At 36.5% G+C, this 24,738-nt stretch overlaps 3 protein-coding genes across 5 annotated transcripts in view; 2 read left to right on the forward strand and 1 right to left on the reverse strand.

Annotated features, from left to right (window-relative positions):
* Positions 1–798: 798 nt before the first annotated feature.
* eif5a2 (eukaryotic translation initiation factor 5A2) lies at positions 799–6,590 on the forward strand. Its single transcript, NM_213262.1, is given in 5 exon segments — positions 799–984; positions 1,978–2,166; positions 2,278–2,382; positions 2,507–2,638; positions 4,788–6,590. Coding segments are annotated over 4 exon segments (468 nt in total). The 5' UTR covers positions 799–984; positions 1,978–1,998; the 3' UTR covers positions 4,851–6,590.
* Positions 6,591–7,774: 1,184 nt separating this feature from the next.
* LOC147837104 (uncharacterized) lies at positions 7,775–20,890 on the reverse strand. Of its 3 annotated transcripts, none has more exons than XM_087240890.1 (4): positions 19,434–20,890; positions 15,563–15,697; positions 14,151–14,301; positions 7,775–7,828 (listed from the first exon to the last, which is right to left on the reverse strand). In XM_087240890.1, exon 1 carries the CDS (start codon positions 19,996–19,998, stop codon positions 19,468–19,470), a length of 531 nt encoding a protein of 176 aa, XP_087097016.1. In that variant the 5' UTR covers positions 19,999–20,890; the 3' UTR covers positions 7,775–7,828; positions 14,151–14,301; positions 15,563–15,697; positions 19,434–19,467. The 3 variants fall into 3 exon arrangements, with proteins under 3 accessions (XP_087097016.1, XP_087097015.1, XP_087097017.1); XM_087240891.1 differs by lacking the exon at positions 7,775–7,828 and adding an exon at positions 12,512–12,874; XM_087240889.1 differs by lacking the exon at positions 7,775–7,828 and having other exon boundaries at positions 12,052–14,301.
* Positions 20,891–22,012: 1,122 nt separating this feature from the next.
* The window catches only part of slc7a14a (solute carrier family 7 member 14a), a 110,957-nt gene continuing 108,231 nt past the window's right edge, over positions 22,013–24,738 (forward strand). Inside the window, exon 1 of the mRNA XM_087239831.1 lies at positions 22,013–22,074. The gene's annotated coding sequence lies outside the window, so the exon portion shown is untranslated. The remainder of the gene's footprint in view (positions 22,075–24,738) is intronic.

Consider the following 24,738-nt stretch of genomic DNA (forward strand, 5'->3'; position numbering starts at 1 on the left):
ATTAATTTTTGGGGGAAATACAAAAGTTTGGAAATGAGAATTTTTTTATGAAATTGGAAAGGTCAACCCAAAACATTTACAGTAAGTGCACTGCAACAATGAAGGATTTAGTATTTCATAATATTGAGCACAAAATAAGCATTTAGAGGAAATATTGTTATTAAATTTAGCTAGTTTAGTTTTTATTAGGTAACAGTTATACATAATTTTAATTGAGACTTCGATAGCGTTATAAAAATATAAATAAACTTTTTTTTTTCAGAAGAAGCCAAAACTGTTCCTAATCGATGTTATCAAATATATTATTCCAAGATCTCTTCGAACATTTAAACAGTAAATAGTGTTACGTATGACGTAATCAAAACAGTGATACTTTATATCTTGCCTTTTCCTTAGATGTTTTAGAAATCCTTCTTGGTGCTTAAGAAACAAATAATATTCCATACCATCATTTTGGCAACTGAAACGCAATATTGGCGTTTATTAAACTATAAAGCAAAAAAGAGAAAATGTTGACTAACATACTCTCAGTATCCATTTCAGTATTGTCAGGTCAGGAGAAGTTGCCACGTGTTTTCAGTAATAAATGTACTTTTTTATCAAAATATTTTTACAAAATTTCTTTGCCAAAACAAATGCTTTGGGGTTTTAATACGATGACTTCAACCTTTGTACAATTTCATGAATGGTTTTGGGTTTCATAATAAGTGTCCCGCTTAAATTTGCCACTGCGCAGCTGAAGCAGTTTCTCCTCGTGCATGTGAAACTCGTTGCAGTAAAGGTGCACGCACGCGCATGCGCAGGTCTCTCCGTCTTTTGTTGGAAGGGAATGACTGGCGTTTTTAATGCTCTCCGCTCCAGCATCGCTACATTTCTAGTCGAATCCTCTGAATAAAGTACAGAGGCCTGATTCAACTCTTGAAGAGGATTTGGTGATTGAAGACGGTGTGCCGAAGCGGTCGATTGTGTGATCAGAGCGTTTGGGTGTGGAGTTGTTTTATTTTTTTCCATGTGTGTCAAGCTGATGCAAAGCTAACGTTAGACGGCCTGACAAAAGTTCTAGGTTCAGATTAACATCTCCGCTTACTTCGTAATAAATGACGGGCCATAAAATAGGTTTTGTTCTCGAACTAAAGCGACGTTTATAGGTTTTATGAAATAATAAAGATCGTTTCAATGAATCGGGCAACTCCGTAGCGTTAGTTCCGGTTAACTTTGTGTGCCGCTGGAAAGTGAGTCATTCATCCAGCTAAACTCTCTTAGACGACTCGATTCAACGTAAACGAGTTTGTAACGAATAGATTTGTTTATATTTACAAGAACGTTAGTAATTGTGTGTATTTATACGTGTACTTCGTCAACGTTTTTGTTACGCTAGCCTGTTATAGCTCTTCAGCTAGGTCACATGTGTTAGCCTTCAACTTGCTCTGTTAAATTAAATCTATTTAACTTACAAGTTACCGGGCAAATTAATCATTTCTATAAACGCTTTGGTAACGTTAAGCAGCTAACTTAATGTTTTACCTCGCTTGACGAGATAGCCATTATGGGTTTTTTTTTTACGAAAAACGTCGTTGTGGTTAATCCAAGCTAACTTGATAGTCAAAGTTTGTTTTTTTTGTTTGTTTGTTTTTTTTTACCTCAATTGTAAACGTTTTGGGAAAACTTGACATTTGTGTTTCACAGAGCAAAGGTGCTACAGGTTTGATACGACACGTGTATGAGCAAACGATGATTCATCCCCATTTGAATGAAATCTTCCATTAGGAGCTCTAAAAACGTTCTGTTTTTGTAATTGCACTGTATGGTTTCTTTTCATTTTAAAACATGGTACCTTGGAATGCAATGTACTAAAACATTATCTAACTTATGTCGAAGTACTATCATGGCAATACCTTCTGTTCTCCACTACATGTGCCATGTGCTCTTTCATGTGCAAGCACATGCTGGTGATAACACCATGTTTTCTCTGCACAGAAACTTCTTCGATAACCCATCATGGCTGATCTGGATACTGATTTCACCAGTGGAGATGCTGGAGCTTCCCTGACCTTTCCCATGCAGTGCAGTGCCCTGCGGAAGAACGGCTTTGTGGTGCTCAAGGGACGTCCATGCAAAATTGTGGAGATGTCTACCTCCAAGACTGGCAAGCATGGACATGCCAAGGTGTCGTATTAATAAACTTACTGCCAAAAGCTTTTGATCGAAGGCCAAAAGTCATGACCCATGCATGTTATCAAACTTGTAATCATTATTAATACTTCATTTCATTGCCAGGTGCACATGGTTGGAATTGACATATTTACTGGAAAGAAAAATGAAGATATCTGTCCCTCCACCCACAACATGGACGTTCCTAACATCAAGAGACAGGATTACCAAGTGAGTTCTAACAAATTTAACAGTTTTTTTTTTATTATTCCACAATGGAAGCATCTACATTTGATTTGCTGTGGCATTTTAAATAATGTGATTTTTTCCCCCCCCCTGCTTTCCTATTGCACAGTTGGTTGGCATTATCGATGGTTACCTTTCCCTTATGAAGGACAATGGAGACTTGCGTGATGACCTCAAGCTGCCTGAAGGCGATCTGGGCAAAGAAATAGAGAGCAAATTTGAATCTGGAGATGAATTTCTGGTTTGTAACTTTGCTTTCAGATTTATGTCTAACCTGAGCTAATTTTTTAAACAATTTATTGAAGATATACTTAAGATTAAGACCATTTAAATCCTAGCAATCCTTTGTTGAAATAAAAACTGAGCATCTGTTTAAAAAGATGCTTTCATGTGTTTAATTCAAAAGTCATTTACATTCTAGAACTCATAATTTTAAGTTGTAAAGCCCAAATTTTCCCTAAATTTCTAACGCTTCTCTTGGAAATTCACAAAATAGCTGTGGCTTCAGAGGAATTTAATAGCATTAGGCAGTTCATTTATGTAATGTTATATTGCTTAAGCCTGCCTCATTGAAGACTAAAAAACACACCATTTAGATTGGAATTCTAATACTGCATATTCATTAAGATAACCATTATTGATGTACATGTGTATGAACTGCATATTAAATGTGTAAGAAGCAAGGAAACATTAGCTTCATTAACTTTAATGTTTATTATTTGACTTAATTCATTTAGCTTATCTATATATTTTTAGATACTTGACAGATTCTTTAACAACAAAGTAAAATCTGCTTTATAAACTTGTACAGGTTTAAGTAAATTATTTGTTTCATGTGATTGCATTGCAATAACAGGGACATGGAAAGAAATAATGGTTGAGAACCAATTTTGATCAGCTTAGAGTGGCATTGGATCACCAAGGGGAAAAATATCACAGGAACCCTAAGTTGTATCATTTTGAGAGTTGCAAATGTCACATTTAGGTTTTTACATTAGAGGTGTTGGTCTTCACTTGGCATTTGAATACAATTCGGAGGGTAATCGTTTGTCAAACTTATTTAGGCATCTATTCTATTTAGTCTATTTTATATTAAATACTATATTAATATAGTACATTTCTTTGTAAAGCTGTGCAATTTGGCCTAAAATCAAAAGCTCGATTAATTGAGCATTTCAACTCTATTATGATTAATGAACGATTATTTTATTTTTAAATAGTTTTTGCTCTTATAGTTCACAGTTTCGTGCAGTAAATATGCTCGCATATTACAAGTGAGAAATTTTAGAATGAAGGGTGCATTACTTGTTTTTAAAATGATTAACGCGCACACTATCTATAATCTGATTATTTATTGAAGATCATAACTGAAGGACTGAAATTAAAACACATTGCCTGAAACCAACAGTCACTTTTTTTTCTTATATAAAGTGAAAATAAGCTCAATTTAGTAAACAAAATAATTTTCAATGTTTTTCATTTTAAAAGTAGAAAATAAGCAGCTTCTAAATAAAAAAAAAAACTGTTGTATATGTTGTAAATAATATTTTAAACAGTGCATTTCTTGAATTTTCTGTAAACGAATATTTTAATGTAAATAATAATTTTACTATGGAAAATACACCATCTCAAAGCGTCTCTTGTGCAGCTTCCAGTCATTGTCAATGTAGTGCAAACATGTGACATGTAGTTACATTTTGTGAGGTGTGCAGTTATGCAAAGGCTGCGCCGGATCACACCTGTTTGTTTGACGCAGAAGTTTAAATCAGCCCTAACAGAGCGGTAGAGCTTAATTGAAAAAAATGATTATAGGTTCTGAATTTCGATTAACTGCGCAGCCGTAGTACTTTGTTGCTTATGTTTGTAATTAAAATAAGGTGCAAATAACCAACTGTTAAACATGAATTAGTCTATTTCTTCAATAAATGCATAATCATAGTCATTATAATGTAATGTGAAAATTATATCTGCTTTATAGTTTAATTATTTGCTTTAGCTAAAGCTATTAAAAGGATTCAGTGAACTTCAGTGTGTGATTTTAATAATAATAATAATGATGATGATGATTAACCTTAATGGCACAGAAAAGCACATTATGTGACCCTAGACCACAAAACGTACCCAATGTTCCAAATCTAAAAATCCTGTCATTTAATCATCCTTATTCTAGACCCGTTTGAGTTTTTCATCTGTTAAACAAAGAGATTCGTAAGAATTTTGAAAGCAGCAGCCATTGACTTCCATAGTATTTTTCTATCCAACTATGGATGTTGATGGCTGCTGGTTCCTTGTTTTATTTATGAATTTTCTTTTACTCTATTGTTAAACATCCCACGTGGATTTAGATTGTAAGACTGAAAGTTCATTTGCTGTTTTTGTCTCTTGTCTAGGTCTCTGTTTTGGCTGCCATGGGGGAAGAGTGTCCCATCGCCATCAAGCCCATGAGCTCATAATGAACCGAAGCTGACCAGCTGGTTGAGTGAGGGCCTCCATACCACAAATATTACATTTTAGTTCTTAAAAAAACAAAAAGTCACCAAAGCCACAGCCTTCACACACACCACCCAGAATTGGTTCTGTTAAACAGTAAAGATGCTGGACCTTTTGACCCGTCTCATGAGGTTTTGTCTAATCAGCATAATTCCACATCACCAAGGGTTTCCTGCACGCTTGTTATTTTGCCCCCCGTTCATTCCATTTTCATTATTCCAATGCACTTTTACCATTCATTATTAAAGATGAGAATATTTTTTTTTAATTCTCGAATTATTGCAGAAACCTTTTTATCCATGCCGACGGGCCTTAAAACTGTTGCAGATCAGGCAGCAAACATAAGATTTACCTCTGTGAATGACACTGACTGGTTTGCCGGCGTTTGGTACATCAACGTTTGTGCCAAAGCCTGTGTGTCTCAGGTAGGCTAGGGTTTGTCTGACAGCTTGGCACTGATTGGGGCGACCAACAACTAGCAATCCTAAGGCAGAATATGGACTAAAACTTTTACTGACATTAAATCCAGACCAAATATTCTTTGTTTTTTGGGGAAGTAATCCTGTGTAGTCCTCCACTTGACAGTTTGAGCAGGTTTTCTTTTTTTTTTCTTAAGTTTACAGCATTTCCCCTCATCCATAATTAACATTTATTTTGGTAGTGACAGCAATAACCCAGCATTTTTATGTTTTGGTAGTAGTAAGGGAGAATGATTATAAGAAGGGCCGTTGAGCTTTACACTGGCTAACCTGCTGTAAGTCAGCAGTAATGGACGCCCTCTGTAACAAACTCTGTTTACAGTAGCTTTGCTATACAACAAATTTTTATTCCGCAGAAATTAGTTTATTTTTTTGTACTTGCACACAGACACAGTGTGCGCACTAAAGGGCTTTAGCATCAACACTTCTATATTCACTTCTTTCTGATATAAGAGTATTAGTAGTTTTTTTTTCCCCCCTATTACAGTTTACGATTGGCTTGTGTAGTATTTTGCCGTATAAAACCTTTTATTTACTCTTGAGATTCCATTTTTGATGTAGAGATGAGTTGCTTTTCTATCTTTGCATTTGGCTTTTCCTAGTGTTAGTTTTGATTTTTCCTTTTGGTAATTGTTTACTGTGCGATGGCTCAGCAAAATGAAAAGGCACTTGTTGGGCAGAATGTTTTTTTAGAGGTATTTTCATCACCTGTTTCGACTAGTTGATGTTATTGTAAAGTTAGCTCTCGTATAAACAGTAGCCGTAGATCTGAGAGCTCAAGTAGGTGGAAAGTGTTGTATGACTGTACAGTATTTCAGATTTCAGACGCATATCATACTCTGCGAGTCTCTCAGGTTTCCAGTGTTTGGTTATTTTGCTGTTTGTAGTATTGGTCCTAATTCTAAAATACCTCTCTATTTTTTTTTTCTGCAAAACATTTGTATTCATACCTGCAAGAGAATCACATGCTTTTTTATTTGTCGCATGCATGTTATCGGTTCATTTCCTAAATTCAGCAGCTTGACTATCAGTGACGGGCAGAAAGAAGAAATGTGGGCTTTGTTACCATTTCAAACTGTGAGAAGGTGCTTTGTCAGACATGAAATGATCGAGAAATTATAGTGTTTGAGTTTTTCCACACAGCTAGTTGAATGAGAAGCGTAAGAAGCCACAGTTTTTGGAAATGAGGGGAGCAATTATAATAAACTCAACTGAAAAACTAAAGCTTTTGTGTATTATTTTCAGACTTCACACTTTTTGCAAAAAGACTGGCTAGTCGCAAGAACTTTTTTGGCTCGTTTTAATCCGGGTTAATCTTTCTGTAAACTGTAATATTGTGGGAATATTATTACTGATGTATTGAAATGTATGCTCTACTTGGTGACCATTTTAAAATTTAAGTGTAATTCAATCCTGTGACGTTACAGCTCTGTTTTCAGCATTATAACTCCATGATCTTTAAAAAATCATTGTGGTGTTTTCCCCCAGATTCTGAATACTTTAAATAAATAAATAAAACAAGTCTTATGTCAATCTTTTGCAACTAAATGTTGTCAATTTCTTCTTAATAGCAGTTAAATACGTTTTTAAATACAGTTTACATTCACCAAATAAAACTCAACTATCAAAGGTGTTAATGGTCAATGTAGTAAAGAAATTGCCAATTTTAAAGTTCATCCTGTACAATGTCATGCACAATGTAATATTTAGATTCGGAACAAGCAGTGGGCAAAATGAAAAAAAAAAAAAAAGTTTAATCAACAAAATATATGTAGTTATCAGTGAGAATAAATATGCATGTGAATTAAGAGTCAGTTTCTAAAATAAAGAGTTTCTCATCCATTAATGGTGATTTGGCAGGCAAGAGGGTTTTGCTGAAGAAAAAAAACCCCGGCTTAAACCAGCCTAAACTGTTTTTAGCTGGTCAACTAGCCTGGTTTTAGAAGGGTTTGGGCCATTCCATGCTTATTTCCAGCTTGGTCTTAGCTGGTTGTGTTGAAAATGATCAACTAAAATCAGCTTGACTAGCCTAGTTTAAGATGGACATCGCTGGTGTTCGCTGGGAGTTTAGGCTGGTCATTTTCCAGCTATAAAACCATGCTGGCAATGGCCAAAACCCATCTCAAACCAGGCTGGTTAAAGCTGCTTTTTTTTTAGCAGGCACATTTCTACAACTAGTCCATAGCAGCGTTTTACTACAATGCAATGGCTGACTCATAACATTATTTAACCTTAATTCTTCACAAAAGATCGAAGTTACATTTAATGACATTCACATAAATAACAGTTCCATAATTGTAACCATGCATCAGTTTTAAATTGTGTCTGGTATTTTGTTAAACTTGCCAGTAAATCAAACTAAGGCTTTCATATGAAAACTTTCATGTGTCAGTTTGAAGTTGGCAAGCAGCTTTAAATGTGCCCTAATTCGATTTTTAACAGGTGTCCTTCATGTCTTAAGCCTGAAAAAAGAAACATGAATTAAGAATTACACAAATGCTTCCTTCAGTCAACAAAACCGCCCTTTTAGCGTTAGCATAAGCTTATTAGCATGACTTTCGATTTACTTTAACCCTACCCCCAGTTTAAATATTTATTTTATACTTTATCCACTAGAGGTCAGCAAAGCATCGTACAACAATCGACCAGATCTCCAGAACCTGCTTTTGATTAAGAAATGGAGAGATATGAAAGATATCTTTTTTTTTTAGCCTTCCCTTTGTTTACATACGAGTCTGTTAACGCTAGCCCTCAGGCACTGCCAAATGGTTCCTATATAGAAAATGTGTTCTGCTATACATTTCAGAGACGGGTTGTGAAGTGAAGAGCTCTGTTTACATTTCTCTGTTCAGAAAGAAGAACGTACATTCTTGAGGCCAAAATTTAAGACGGAGATTCAATGCAGATGTAGATGCACTTTGTGTCCATATGGTCTTATATGTACATGGTTGTGTGAAGGAAAGAAAGGGGGAAAATTGTTCTACCACATGCATTAGTTTTAATGGCACACAAATCCAGGGGTGATTCTTTTTGGTGCTCGCATGTAGCGCTGCGCATTGCTTCCAGATGGAGAAGAATCTGTCATTTAGTTCTTGGTACTTGTTGAATTGTTGGAACATGCAGAGTGACAGTTCTCACTCGTGAGGAGGATTAAATTTAATAAGGGGTGTATATGTGGTTTCTCCCTTTGAAAACAAATATGTGTTATAATAACTTGAGATGTGATGGTTTGTATGCATTATACCATGAACTTCAGATCTACGGCATCTGCACTGTGTTATGTAAACTGTCTGCTGCTCTAGATTTGGATCTATAACTAAGCAGTCCCACGTTTTCTCTACTTTCACCTTTTGCGATAAAATAATAGCAACAATTATTGAATTGCACTGGTAAAGTATAATTTCTGTAGTTCAGTTCTTCATTGCCAAAAAGTTTGATAATAAAAACTTGCATAGTATAGACTCGTGGACAGATCTCTTTTCTGACTGCATTTTGACTGATACTGTCCAAATGATTTTTTTTTTCTTTTCAGTTAATTTATTCATTATTTAGTTTGGGCTTCACGGTGGTGCAGTGGAAGGCACGTTCGCCTCACAGCAAGAAGGTCGCTGATTCGGTTTGCATTCCAGTGTGGAGTTTGCATGTTCTCCCTGTGTTGGCGTTGGTTTCCATTGGGTGCTCCGGTTTCTCCCAAAGTCCAAACATGTTTGGTATAAGTGAACTGAATAAACTAAATTGGCCGTAGTGTATGTGTATGAATGCAAGAGTGTATGGGTGTTTCCCTGTGCTGGGTTGTGACTGGAAGGGCATAAAACATATGCTGGATAAGTTGGCGGTTCATTCCACTGTGGCAACCCTCTGATTTATAAAGGACTAAGCCGAAAAGAAAATGAATAAATGAATTTCACAAGTTGAAGACAAAATCGATGGCCCTTCCTGTGAATGTTTTGTTCTTTTTCAAATGTTTTCTAATGGAGCAAGTACATTTTTACAGTAGTTTCTATATTTTTTACTTCAAAGTATTTTTTATTTTAGTTTGGCTGCAATTAAAACAGTTTTAAACATTTTAAATATATATATAAAATACTGGATTTTTTTTTTTTTTGGATTGGTTACATAAACAAAACCACTGTTGTCTAATGGCTTAGTTAACCTTATGACTAGGGCCAGACAGAATCATTTTTTGAAATTTCTGTAGAGAATTTTGTGAAGTTATTTTGGGAGTATCACAGCTAAAAACTTAATATATGTAATAAATATAATGTATTTTAAAGTTGTTTTTAATGTTTGCAATGCAAATCCACCTAGATCCACTTATTTGGTAAACAAAGTCTCTCATATAAAAGATCTACTAAAAAATAGAATATATTATTTTACAAACTGTATTGTAAATAAATCATATGAATATATTCATGTTAGTCAATAACATTAATAAACTTTGGATCTGTGGAGTTCTGCATGCGCAGATTCAGTGTGGGCCTACTTATAACTTAGTTATTCCTTTGAACAGCACTTTAAGCAGAATACCAGTATCCTGCAAAATAGCTATACAGATATTGTGTCTTCATGCCAAAGACAAAATTACCTAGAAAAGTGAAGTTCATAGAAAAAACTTTATGGTGGTTTGGGAAAGCCTTATCTGAAAATGTGAAGACGTATAAAAGTTTAAATAACTTAAGCAGTTTTACAGTTTGAAACAGTTGGCATAGACAAATGACTACATGTATGTTAGCATGTTTCTTGTATAGATTGGCATGTTTCTTGCTAGGTGGTTGATTGGGGGTTCTCAGTGGTTGCTAAGGTGTTCTGAATGGTTGCTAAAGCGTTGCTACTGTGTTCTAAGTGGTTGCTAGGGCGTTACTAGGATGTTTTGAGTGGTTGTTAAGGTGTTGCTAAGTGGTTGTTATGTGTTCGGAGGGGTTGCTAAGGTGTTCTAGGTAGTTGCTAAGATGTTGCTAGAGTGTTCTGAGTGGTTGCTAAGGCATTGCTATGTGGTTGCTAAGGCATTGCTATGGTGTTCTTGCTGGTTGCTAAGCATGTGCTAGGGGGTTTTGAGTGGTTGCTAGAATGTTTGCTAGGGTATTTTAGATGGTTACTAAGGTGTTGCTAGGCGGCTGCAAGTGTGTTCTAGGATGTTGCTAAGATGTTGTTAGGGTGTTCTGAGTGGTTGCCAAAGCATTGCTAGGCAGTTGTTAGGTTGTTCTGAGTAGTTGCTAAGGTGTTTCTATGTGGTTGCTATGGTGCTTTGAGTGGTTGCTAAGGTGTTGATAGGTAGTTGATAAGCAGTTGCTAGGGTATTCTGAGTGGTGTTGCCAGGGTGTTCCAGTTGTTGCTAAGGTGTTGAGTGGTTGCTAGGCAGTTGCTAAGACATTGATATGGTGTTGCTAGGTATTCTGAGTGGTTGCTAAGGCGTTAGTGTTCTAGGGTGTTGCTAGGGTGTTCTGAGTGGTTGCTAGGTGGTTGCTTAGGCATTGCTAGGCTGTTGCTATGGTGTTCTGAGTGGTTGCTAAGGCGTTGCTAGGGTGTTGGGGCCAGACGGCTGGTCTGTACTCAAATGGCCTCCACAGTCACCAGATTTCAATCAATTAGAGCACCTTTGGGGATGTGGTGGCATGAAAGATTCATATCATGGATGTGCGGGCGACAAATCTGCAGCAACTGCGTGATGCTATCATGTCAATATAGACCAAAACCTCTGAGGAATATTTCCAGTACCTTGTTAAATCTATGCCAGGAAGGATTAAGGCAGTTTTGAAGGCAAAACGGGGTCCAACTCAGTACTAGTAAAGTGTCCCTAATAAAGTGGCCGGTGAGTGTATCCAGTCATTTCATATTAGCTAAACATCTCACATTAGCATAACAGCCTATCAAAACTGCATGCTTTTAAATTATGAAATGCATCAAATTGCACATTTTTGTCTCTTTTTTGTTTTCCACCTTGTTTTACCTCCATATTTATGTTTGTATCCATATTTTCAAGTTTTTGTCTCAACAAAACACACATGCACACATGCTTTTTTCATAAAATTTGTTTTGTCTAAAGGTTTAATACAACAGGTTTTCTGACTTATTTTATTGTTAGGCTTTGTAAGGGTCATTAACTTAACGGAGCAGATAAAAAAACTCCCTGTTGTATATTCTGCTAGGGAACAATGCTGACCTTGCTCATGCTCTTTTAAGCCACCTGCCATTTGAGGTCTATTTACTTATGAGCCATGATTTAAACTGCTCTCATCCTGATGAGTGGAGGAGGTTTATTGTTTTATAGGAAACCAGTAAGGACATCCATGTAAGACTACAAACTAAAGCCTTCCAGCAATAATAATAAAAAACCCTCCCAGTTCGTCCTGTTACGGTATTCGTCTCTCCGAGGGTCACTGAATTATGAGTCACTGTGCTCCTGTGTAGTCAGAGCTAATGCATACCAGGTTTTCATCACCTCACCCTGATCCCAGACCAGTTGTAACCACACTTCAATTCAGAATTGCTATAAATTCTAGTCTGAGCCAAAAAACCACTATACACTATAGATGCTGATTACTTTTCTTGATGTTGAGATTTGGTTGCATCCTGCAAGCAGTGGGTTTCCCAGAAACAAGCAATGTCCTACTTTTTTCAGTGACATGCAAGATTGTTTGATGTTTAACCGGAATACATTTCTTATATTTACGTTTAGATTTTTTTTCATTTAACTTACTCATCGATTTATTGATTTGATATTAAACTAATACGTTTTTCATTATACTGTTACATTTGGCAGTACAGGAGACTAACAAATTAGTCTCCTAAAACGGAGAAATTTTACAGAAGTATATTATAGAAAATGTAAATGTCATATGCACACAGAAGAACTATATTTGGCTCAGGTCTTTTATTTGTGCTTTGTTGAATATTCAATTCAATTCATATTTATTTCTGTAGCGTTTTTACTATGTTGATTGTGTCAAAGCTGCTTAACATAGAAGTTCCAGTAAAATCCAGTTTTTTTAATATTACATTGAGCTGTTTCACACAAGACACTACTAAAGGAGCTGTCAAAAGTGTAAACAATGTCCAGTAAATATTCAGATTGATATAATTTTTTTCTTAATTTTTTTTTTAAAGCCAGTTTCTGTGCCCGACCGTCGGGTTGTCGTGGTCCTAACCTTCGACCACCACCTGTTCCACAATGCACCGGCCCCTTACAACTCCCCTGTAGGTGGTGGGCCTGCCTACAGGGTCTACAACATCATCTTTTTTATTCGCAGACGATGTTGTTCTGTTGGCTTCATCGAACATGGACCTTCAGCATGCACTGGAACGGTTTGCTGCTGAGTGTGACGCGACTGGGATGAGAATCAGCACTTTCAAGGCCATGGTGCTTCACTGGAAAAAGGTGGTTTGTCATCTCCAGATTGGAGGAAAGTCCTTAACCCAGGTGGAGGAGTTCACGAGTGAGGGAAGGATGAAACATGAGATTGACAGGTGGATTAGTGCAGCGGCAGTAGTAATTTGGTCAATGTATCGGTCTGTTGTGGTAAAGAAGAAGCTGAGTCGAAAGGCAGTAAATCTATTTACCAGTAAATCTATGGTCCTACTAGCCTATGGTCATGAGCTTTGGTTCATGACTGAAAGGATAAGATCTTGTATACAAGCGGCTGAAATTAGTTTTTGCAGGGTGGCAGGGCGCTCCACCTTATAGACAGGTCGAGGAGCTCGGAGTAGAGCCGCTGCTCCTCGGAAGCCTCCAGGAAGCCTACGTATAGGGAGGTGTTCCAGGCCTGTCCCACCTGGGAACACCTCAAGGACACACCATCCCCCCTACCCCCCCCCCCCCCCCCCCCCACCACCTTTTTAAGGGAAAAGGGAAGTCTAGAGTTCTCTTTTAAGACTGCTGCCCCCGCGACCCGGCCCTGGATAAGTGGATGAAAATGATGTGACAAATTTTTAATTTTGGTACAAGACTTTAGGACTACTATTACACACACACACAGACACACACAAACATTTTATACTTTACAGACTTTATCTGCTTGTAAAGAGTGACGTCATGCAAAGAGGCTTCCGGGTCAGGGCTTATGTGGTCATGGAAAACCTGTTAAAGTCATGGAATTTTGACATGGCATTTTCAAGCCCTGAAAAAGTTTTGCAAAAGTCATGGCAATTAGTATTAGTATTAACTGTTGCTAGATCAGATGATTGATTAGGGCTGGAAGTTAACAAGAACAATTTCTATTATTTATAAAATTTCCCACTTGTTGTCTTTTATTAACGTTCACCCCACTCTAATCCCAAGTGTCACAGTAATGTAAAAACAGTAGTTGTACCAAGTATTATTAATGATATCTATTAAATTACCCAATAAATTGTATTTACCCCCACCCCAATCATAAACCCAACCGTCACAGTACTGTCAAAATCTTATTATACAGTGTCATAAAAAAAGCTGCTAGTTATACTTCCGGCTGGCCGCCTATCTGATCTAGACTTCACTGGTTGTATTGGTGCTGTATATACCTACACAGACACATGCGTTTGCAGCAGGTCGCCACCCAGAGCAACAGGCAGCAACAAAGTCGCTGCTAGTCTGATATATGTGTAAATGTGTTAACTCAACTGTCATGAAAAAGCTAAAGGAATGGTTCACCAAAAAATGAAAATCACCCCATAAGCACTCATATACCCTGAGATTGATTTGGGGGTGAGTTAATTGTGTGGTAAATTAAATTTCTTGAGTGAACTATTACTTTAAGACAATTTGTCAATATGCTATCAGAAAGTTGTCAGAAAATGAGCATATGTGACCGTTGTAATGTGTTTTTTATCTGCTGTGTAGTCTGTTGTCTAGCGGAGAGTTGTGGGAATCGTGGGATGGTTTCTGAAGGTTGTCTCGCTTTCAAGATGACCAGCAATTCTGGATCAAACTCAAGCTTCTCGTAGGAGCTTCTTCTACAGTCTGCAATGACAAAACGGTCACACTTTACAATAACAGCACATGAATATTAATGTGTTAATATGTAAAATAAACATCACATTATTATGAGTTAAGCCGTGGCTAATCATGAACTAACTTTAACTACAACATGAGTTTATGAGTGAATAACGGCTGCCTTAATTATGTGCTAGTGCATGATTGTTGGCTAATTATGTATTTATTACCACATTCGTTTATGCTTAATTTAACCATCATGAACCTATGATATGTTAACGTATATTTATACAGTATAATGACTTTACTTGGAGGGGCACATCATCATTAACCTATTCCTAACTACTCATGAACTCCTTATGCACATCCGTCTAGTGCGTTTACACTGAATAACAATAGAAAAGTGTTAAGGATAAGCTAATGATGATGTGCCCCTCCAAGTAAAGTCATGATAATTAAACATTTACAGCTCATGAGTTCATGTTGGTTACGTTTAGCTTAAACTTAAATCTTAATTAATAAATTTTTTAACGTGTACTAACAAGTAATTAAGGTAGCTGTTATTCACACGTGAACTCTTGTGACTCCTGTTGTAGTTAAAGTTAGTTCATGATTAGTGCACGCATTAACTCATCACTAATACATTATAAATTAATGTTTAGTTGACATATTAACACTTCATTATTCATGTACTGTTATTGTAAAGTGTTCCCAACAAAACAACTGAATTTACTTCTGGATCTCACTGAAATATTTTTGATGATGGAAACAGCAGAATCATTACCTAAAGCAGGGGTCACCAAGGGTCCTGGAGGGCCAGTGTCCCTGCCGGTGTCCCTGCAGAGTTTTGCTCCAACTTGCCTCAACACACCTACCTGGGTGTTTCAAGTATACCTAGTAAGACCTTGATTAGCTAGTTCAGGTCTTTTTGATTAAGGTTGGAGCTAAAATCTGCAGGACACCGGCCCTCCAGGATCAAGTTTGGTGATCCCTGACCTAAAGGAAGACATTCATCAAGTGAGAAAAACTGGCTGCATTATGGTGCATCATTATTCATTATTCTTAGCCTGAAGAAACTAGTTTATTGTTATTCACTTTAAATATCTATATATCATCTTTAGCCTTTTTCACAAATGTCACGTTTGAAGCTTAAAACAGGAGATATTAAATAAAACTTGCTGAATCTCTTACACCGATTGTCAGGTAGTATGTGTGAAACAGGCTTCCTTCAAATGTAAGCAAAAGCTTTTTTGTCAAAGGCACAGAGTGAGTGTGAATGAGGACCCACCCGGTGCTGCATCAGTGTTTACTTGAGTGCAGGTGAGCAGAGATCCAGTATCTGGACTGCACGTGCTCTAGAAGCTCAGCAGCAGCAGGGCTTCCCAAAGCACAGCTCTCCACTTCTTGTCTGAGGCACTTCTTCCTGTGCAAAAGAGCATGAGTGTTTTTAGTAATGATAAATGCCTCACGAACAATCATGTGCCAGGAAGATGTCTTTTGGCATCATATCTAGAGAAATTCAGTGTTAATGTTTTTTTTTTGTCTTCATTACAGCAGAATCTGATGTGTCTTGATTTCATTCTAATTCATTTCCAGTTGGGGTGGGAGGTAATTAGATAGAACAGTGGAAGAAAGACAGGAAAACATTGGGAGCAGAGTGAGGGCGGGGAAGGTTCGGCACAGGACCTCGAGTCGGGAATTAAACTCGTGTTGCAGAGAGCACCATGATGCCATATGTCAACGTACTTCAATTTCAGTTGTTTCTAACAAACAGCTTATTTGACTGGTTAATACTGACAACTTGATTTTTAGAAACGGTATACAGTACAGTAATAATAACTATTAGTAATAGTAATAGCAATACCTAGGTCAATAAAACTTGGTCAATAAGAATTGTTAATGAAGACTCAGAGATTTAAGAATGTACATGTTGTGAATTTGGTACTTTTTTTATTTAAAAATGAATAAAAGATTTGAGAATTGCGTAAAACATTACCTCTAAAGCCACAAAAGATCTTTTGAGTGTCTACATTCTGAATGAATCTATGAGTCCAACTTGCTTCAACACATCTGCCAGGAAGTTTCTAGTATTTCTAGCAAGAGTTTGATCAGAACGCCGGCCCTCCAACACCAAGTTTGGGCATCTTGTTTGAAACAGTCCAGACAGCTGTTTACTTCTTTGTTAAATGATTCAGTTGTTTGAACGAATCGTCTTATTATTAGACATTACTATCACCTACTGGAAGTTCGTTCATTCATTCATTTATTTTCTTTTCGGCTTAGTCCCTTTATTATTCTGGGGTCGCCACAGCCCAATGAACCACCAACTTTTCCAGCATATGTTTTACGCAGCGGATGCTCTTCCAGCTGCAACCCATCAATGGGAAATGCCTATACACTCCCATTCACACACATACACTATGAACAATTTAGCCTACCCAATTCACTTGTACTGCATGTCTTTGGACTGTGGGGGAAACAAGAGCACGCGGAGGAAACCCATGCGAACACAGGGAGAACATGCAAACTCCACACAGAAATGCCAACTGACCCAGCCGCGACTCAAACCAGCTATCTTCTTGCTGTGAGGCAATCGTGCCACCCACTCCACCACCATGATGACCCTACTGGATGTTTTAGATATTTACTTTTTATAACAAAATAATCATATTTTCAAATTAAATTCCAGTATAATAAAATACACTTAATTCTTTGAAATAAAGGGAGAGTTCACACACACACAAAAAAAAATAAACATTCTGTCATCATTTACACATTCTTGCCATTTAAATCTGTATACATTTCTTTGTGTAGAGGATGGAAATGTGTCATAACAGCAAAATGCATTCTGGGTATTAAGAACAAGGGAGCCTGATTCCTATTGCCCCAGACATATCACCATGCAGCCCAAGACTGGTTACTCACTGAAGCTAAGCAGGGCTGAGCCTGGTCAGTACTTGGACGGGAGTCCACATGGGAAAAACTAGGTTGCTGTTGGAAGTGATGTTAGTGAGGCCACCAGGGGGTGCTCACTCTGGAGTCTGTGTGATTCCTAATATCCCAGTAAAAGGAAGGGGACACTGTCAGGAAGAGGTGTTAAACTGAGGTCCTGACCCTCTGTGGTCATTAAAAACCCCATGGCACTTCTTGTAAATAGTAGGGGTGTAACCCTGGTGTCCTGGCCAAGTTTTCTCCATCGACCCTTACGATCATGGCCTCCCAATCATCACCATCTACTGTATTGGCTCCATCAATAGCTGGTGTGTGGTGAGCGCACTGGTGCTGTTTTCCTGTGGCTGCCATCACATCATCCAAGTGGATGCTGCACACTGGTGGTGGTGTGGAGAGACCCCCCTCATGATTGTGAAGCGCTTTGGGTGTATGCCCATACACCATAAATGCGCTATTTAAATTACACATTACTTACTAATTGATCTCTCTTGATTTATAGTATCATATAGAATCATAAACTGTACGTGTTACTACTACAAATAATGAAGAAAATCATTTCTGGAACTATTTTCTAACAGCAGCTTGTTAATACCCTGTCAGTTACAGATAAACTCCCAGATTTATTTGATCTGCTCCGGATCTTCCCCTTCTGCGTTTGCACTTGGCTTTTTCGAGCTCCCCATTCACCGTTGGAGAATATTATGAAATGCATATTATCAGATTCTCAGACACATGATGAGTGTTTATAAACTTATATACATGTTCATATATATAAATACATTTTATTCAGAATGTCTGTGAAATGTTTTTTCAAAAGATATTACTATAAAATGGTTGTTTTTGTTCTGATCTGGTTTGCATTGTGCGCTCCTGTGTTTGTCCGCAAACATGGCCGACCCCAACTCTCCGTGACGTAGATTGCCAATTTCTCAGTAAAATTTGTAACATTAAATATGGAATTGTCTTAATATTTTGCAATAATTTAATTCTAGATAATCACTAATAACCTTTAAGCAGTCACTTATTTTAATTTTCCCCCACAGTAAGTATTGCATGTCTGATGAAAAAATCTATTAAATTCATTTAAGTGTCTTAATAAAAGTTGTTTAATTTTGTTTATAACTTCCAATAAATATTTAATTTTAATGTCTGTAAGATTAATTGTGTGTAAATGTGTGCTTTATGATTAAGTCCATCTGTAACTCCACATACAGTTAAAGTCAGAATTATTACCCCCCTTTAAACTTAATTTTCTTTTCTAAATATATGCCAAATGAGGTTTAACAGAGCAAGGACATTTTCACAGTATGTCTGATAATACTTTTTCTTCTAGAGAAAGTCTTAATAAAAGCATTTAAAAAAAAAAAACATTTAAGGTCAAAATTATTAGCCCCTTTAAGCTATATTTCTTTTTGATGGTCTACAGAACAAACCATTGTTATACAATAACTTGCCTAATTACCCTAACCTGCCTACCTAATTAACCTTTAAATGTCACTTTAAGCTGTACAGAAGTGTCTTGAAAAATGTCTAGTAAAATATTATTTGCTGTCATCATGGCAGAGATAAAATAAATCTTTAATCGGAAATGAGTATTGAGTATAGAAACTAATGTTTAGAGATGTGCTGAAAAAATCTCTCTGTTAAACAGAAATTAGGGGGGAAAATAAACAGGGGGGCTAATAATTGAGGGCTAATAATTCTTTACCTATTTTGAAGTTTCTTGGTCATTCAGGTTCAATCTTCTGTTTGGAGCATCAGGCCAACCTTCTGCTGTCCAGAATCAGGTGGTTTGTCTTGGTCGGGCATCTCAGCTGAGACCTGTCCACTATGGGTGACCCTACCGGTAGCTGTGAAGTACCAGTGGCGTAGCTCTCAGCATCACTGATGCGCACAAGCCCTCACAGCACATCAAGCTGCAAACCATGTGAGGGACCCTAACCTACACTAACCCAACAGCCATTACTAACAGCCACTAATGTGCCAAAAACACTCAGAGGAGACCAACAATGCGCAATAACCTGCCTAACAAACCTTGCTAAACGCATGCCAACATCCAAAAAACCAGCAACACAAGAGCCGAATATCAACAGCACTGACCATCACAAAAACATCAAGTAATGTGATAAAACCTGAATGAAATGTAAAATGTAATGTATTACATACTTATTCTAGAACTATATACATTGTATACAATATGTACATACGTGCCCTTGATGGTCCATGTGGCACTAGGATGGTTCAGTGCCTGGGCTTCTTTCTTCGGGGCTCCTCAGGAAGTGGCTCTCCACTGATGTCCACCATGATTTGAGGAGCAACTCTGGAGCAGGATCTGACCTCTGTGATGACCACACGTCCGTCAGACTGCTCGGTCTCCAGCAGTGCAGGCCGGTCCAGCTCGTCCCACAGCCGCTGCTTGACCTCTAGGCCTCGCTGCAACTTGTACCTACCACCACGCTTCTTCATGATGGAGCCCGTCACATTGCGATGAATGTGCCGATAGTCCTGCACACTCCGGCCGTGGATGAAGAGTGGCTCCTCCTGTTGACACTCGCCCACTGAGGAGACTGAGGCTGCAGGGCAGAGGACAGGGAGGACAGCCGCGTTCCTCAGGTGCCGTTCCTCCAGAGATGCGTCCGAGATGCAGCTGTAGCTGTGGTCCAGCCTGACCGCCGCTGCGCGCTCCTCAACGGAAGAGGCGTGCTCCAGCATGAAGTCCTTCAGGTAAGCTGGGAGAGCTCTTCTCCTTCTGGAGCGCCGCTGGTTCATCATGAACAACTTCCAAAGTAGAAAAACTGATAAAAGTTGCCAACGGGAGATTTCTTGAGTTTTGCTGCGCGATGATCAGGATCGATAAATTAATGATCAGTTGTGTGGATTTTTAAACCAACTCAAGTTGCTATGGTGACAGAATGACGAGGCTCATTTAAATGTAAACAATATTTGATATCAGTGTTAAGTCAATTAGAATAGCACGGTTAATTGTATTAAATAAAAAAATCGTAATTATTATTAGTTATAATGATAGAGGGCCTATATGCCACTAACAATAAATTAAAAATATATATATTATTCTTTTCTTATGACATTTTGAACTTGAAAATCGTCTCAAGCCAGAAATCAGGTTACTTTTTGTTAAAGACGTTTTTAAGCAACCAAACGACATGTTGAAATTTTATTCCAAATAATATTTTAGCTTGGTTGGAAGTTTACATTTTTTGTTGTGCTGTAATTTTGATATTTTTAAACTACTATTAAACTTATCTAGTTTTCATAAACAGCCTTTTTATTTACTATTTAGCCTATTTTATTTAAAAAAAAATTTTGTTTTTTTTTCCCACTTTTTATTACGCAAGAAAGAACAATTAAAAAGATACAACATGAACAAAGAGTCAAAAAGGGTTGAATAAATAAAATTCCAGCAAATTAAAGAAGTTTAAATGATTTACACCAGGAAAGAGTTTTACATACAAAATAATTATTAGAGTCTTTTAAGAAGATGACATAAATAAAATTCCTTTCTGAAAATAATTACTACCCAATAAAAACCAAAACTAACTAAATTTAATAACAGTATTTCCCCTAAATGCTTATTTTGTACTCAATACGATGAAACGCTAAATCATTTATTGTTGGAGTGAACAAAGTGTTTTGGGTTTCCCAATTTCATAAAAAAAAATCCTATTTCCAAACTTTTGTATTTCCCTAAAAATTGTATTCTTAATTAGCAACCCAGACAAATTATTATTATTATTATTATTATTATTATTATTGAACAAAGTAAACAATACAAATGGTCTAGTACAAATTGTACAGTATCATAAAGAAGGGCCAATCCACATGTAGGCCAAGTAGTTTTCCGCAAGTTCAAGGTATTCTATTCACTCAATCATTAATTTTCTTTTCGGCTTAGTCCCTTTATTAATTTGGGGTCCCTACATCGGAATGAAACGCCAACGGGGTCAGTTACATTTCTGATTTTTCATGTTCTCCCTGTGTTGGCGTGGGTTACCTCCGAGTGCTCCTGTTTTCCCCGCAGTCCAAAGACATTCAGTACAGTTGAACTGGGTAGGCTAAATTGTTTGTAGTGTATGTGTGTGTGTGAACGAGTGTGTATGTATGTTTCCCAGACAGTGATGGGTTGCAGCTGGAAGGGCATCCGCTGCGTAAGACATATGCTGGATAAGTTGGCAGTTCATTCCGCTGCAGCGACCCCAGATTAATAAAGGGACTAAGCTAAAAAGAAAATGAATATGAATAGTCGAATTTCTTCTCTGTTATATTATTTTTTTTTAGATAGATTACAAGACATCTGAAATCTAGATTGTGGGATAGCTTTGATGAACATATTGCTTTCTGTCTAATAAGTAAAATTTGGAACTAAATGTTTAAAAAAAACATTACTCTGGTATCTAACTTTTTATATATATATATATATATATATATATATATATATATATATATATATATATATATATATATATATATATATATATATATATATATATATATATATATATTAACTGATAAACCTAGCAGTTTTGTCCTCTGATTCTAAGTTTTCATGTGAGGTTTCACAGTAAGCTTAACAAGTGATTTTCGCTGTATTTCTTGTCTTGTTTTAGGCAGTATGCAGGAACAAAATCCCGGACTGGAGTAATAGTCAGCCGCTGATAGTATGCCAACGCTTTTGTTCCGTTCCACTTAGTTCTGTTTTTCCAGACCATCTTACTGCTTACTGCTTACTGCTGCGGGAATTTTACTGCAGGTGATCTTATACGTAACTAGATTGTTTTTTTTCTTTCGCGTGCAGGGAAGAAACTACCGCACAAACATTTGACAGAAAAAGTAAGTTTAACCATTTAACCCCTTAGTAAGTTTAGTCTTCTTCTCTGTAAAAATATTATGTGAGGTGTAAACTAATGTTTGGGTTTGTTGTAACAGTGGAATGATTCGCTGCCAGTGCAATTTTGTTATTTACAGATTTTTTTTTTATTTGGATAAAATCAATAAAAGAGTTGCACAAACAGTCACATTTTCAGGACAGACAACGTGCACAACTGAAACTATCAAATTTAAAAGGCATAACTTGCAAAATCATAATAAATCAATGAAATTATAGACTTTTTCAGAATTGGTCCTTCTTCATTTGATTATAAGCCTTGCAGTCTTACAGCCATGCCTTTGACTGAACAAAATGCCTGTGGGGAAGCAAGACAAAATAGAAACTGACCACTTCCTGTACAAGTTACCTGCACAGTTAAACGAAATAGAAGTAATTCCTTTTTAAAAAATAGCCAAACACACCTTTTCCCGCTATTTCACTTTTTGAGGAATCATTAAGACCTTTACATTTTTAACATTCAATTGGTCAAAAGTTACAGTAAAAACGTTTACATTGTTAGAAAAAGATATTAGCTTCATTTGCACTTCATGTTTATCAACATCCTGACAGAAATCTCTAACATTTTCAACAAAATGATAAAAGATATTAAGAAGGACAGCTGTTTAGCAACTTTGCGAGTACTACAATATATTTTATCTGTAATGCTACTATTTTATTTTAGATTAAAATGACTGTATTTATTTGATTTTATATTCTATATTTTAATCAATTGTAGCCTTGTCATGCACAAGAAACTTTTTTTTATAAATCCCACTGACCCAAACTAGAAAGCGAGAGCAGTTGAAATATTAGTAGTCTGAACAATAGTAGACTGAACAATATAATGTTTGAGCTTCGATATTTAAATGTGTGCATCCACAATAAACAAATCACAGGTTTCAATTATTTACTAAAGATTAAAAGATAAGGATATTTCTTTTTTTTATTGTAATCATTTATACAATGACAAGCATGCTATTTCACCTTTGATTGCTGAATTTCTGAATTTGAATAGTGTCAGGCTCTGCAGAAAACCATACAGCACTGTTTATTTATTTATTTATTTATTTTTGCTCATTATTTATTTTCATCTATGCAGATGCACTGCATAGAAAAGAACATGACCATCTCAGTCGATCTAAATAAACAAAATCTTCAGAATAGAGCTATTCAAAGTCATCTGGTGAAATGATACTCATATCACAATAGATATTGTAGTAAAACTAAATATAGCAGTGTCATATTTTTTGCAATATCATGCAGCCCTAATTAATAGGGTAGTAAAGGGATATGATTCAGTATTTTGCATTATTGGAGACCTCATATAGAGGGATCTTGTCTCTAAGCTTTTGCTTCTTTTGAAGTCATTACTCTTGATTTGAGCCGGAGCTTTATTAAAACATACTGAAAAATTAAACTCATTTCCTGTTCATTTTGCTGTGGTATGTACACATTTGGTCATGTTTCTTTCACTTGTCAGAGTCTCCTCAACTGCACATGATTGCTTTGGAAAGGACACTGCAGATGCTTTAGTGCTTTAGTAAGCAAATCTCTTGGCTTTTAACCACAGTACTAACATAATACTTGGGACTCGTCTTCATATTTCACTTGTGAAGAAGATGAGTGTTGGGATGTTGGGACACACTGATGCTTTTAAATCTAGTCAAGTCTGAGCGGAGAAAACCGTGATCTCATAGAATGTTAAAACAACTTAGATCTGTTTATCTTTCAGACATAATTGTCTGTTTGGAAGAATAAACAACATACAACACACATCTTTAATCTTATGCTGTAGGTTTTATATTAGATCATGGCCTTTTTATTTGAGTTATTTTTTTCTGACAATGTTCCCAGATGTTCTTGTTATAGACTGAATTTACGTTTTTAACGCTTATCTTTATGTTGTAGTCTTGCCTTATTTTATTATGATTATTGTCATCCCCTTTTCTGTTGATTCAAAGTGTTTCCTCTTTAAACCAGTGACTCATCTAGAATACATTGTTTCCCCCGTTCTTTGAAAAAATGACTTTAATATATCTACACACGAAACATAATGGATCTGGTTTACTTCAAGTGAAAGCCAAGAACAAATTGGCATGATGTCGTTTCAAACAAAATGAAGTTTGCTTGGGGTTTGTTTCAGGAGATTGGCACAGCTCGCAAAACCAAAATGAATGTAAAAAAAGATGAAGTTAGCTTTGGCTGGTAAACACCTTCAGACTACCATTGGCCTGTAGTGATTACATCATCAGTGTGTATCTGTCTTCTTCAGTGTTCTCCCTAATCAGATGTCAGCAAGTAAAACAGCACACGAGAGATCTGCATTAAAATACTGTGTTGTAGTATGTAAGTTTAATACTTGGGGATGTGATGTTGAACTTTAAACTGGTTAAAAAATAAAATAGGTGACGATTCAAATCAGTTGAGATGCTAAATAAATTGCGGCAGTTGGAGATTATATGAATAAATCTCTAAAAGGGAGATGGCAACGTAATGAGGTACATGGCTTATATGATTCTGATGATCTAAACGTTTAAACTTTTGTTTAAACATTTTTACTAAAAGTTTTTTAATATTAATGTTATATATTAAAATATACAGTGGTGTGAAAAAGTGTCTGCTCCCTT

The sequence above is a fragment of the Danio rerio genome, chromosome 2, assembly GCF_052040795.2.
Source record: "Danio rerio strain M-AB ecotype USA chromosome 2, GRCz13ab, whole genome shotgun sequence".
NCBI classification, from domain to species: domain Eukaryota; kingdom Metazoa; phylum Chordata; class Actinopteri; order Cypriniformes; family Danionidae; genus Danio; species Danio rerio.

What these genes read in the sequence shown, in the direction of transcription:
- LOC147837104 (XM_087240890.1), bottom strand. Translation starts at nt 19,998, where the DNA reads ATGATGAACCAGCGGCGCTCCAGAAGGAGAAGAGCTCTCCCAGCTTAC.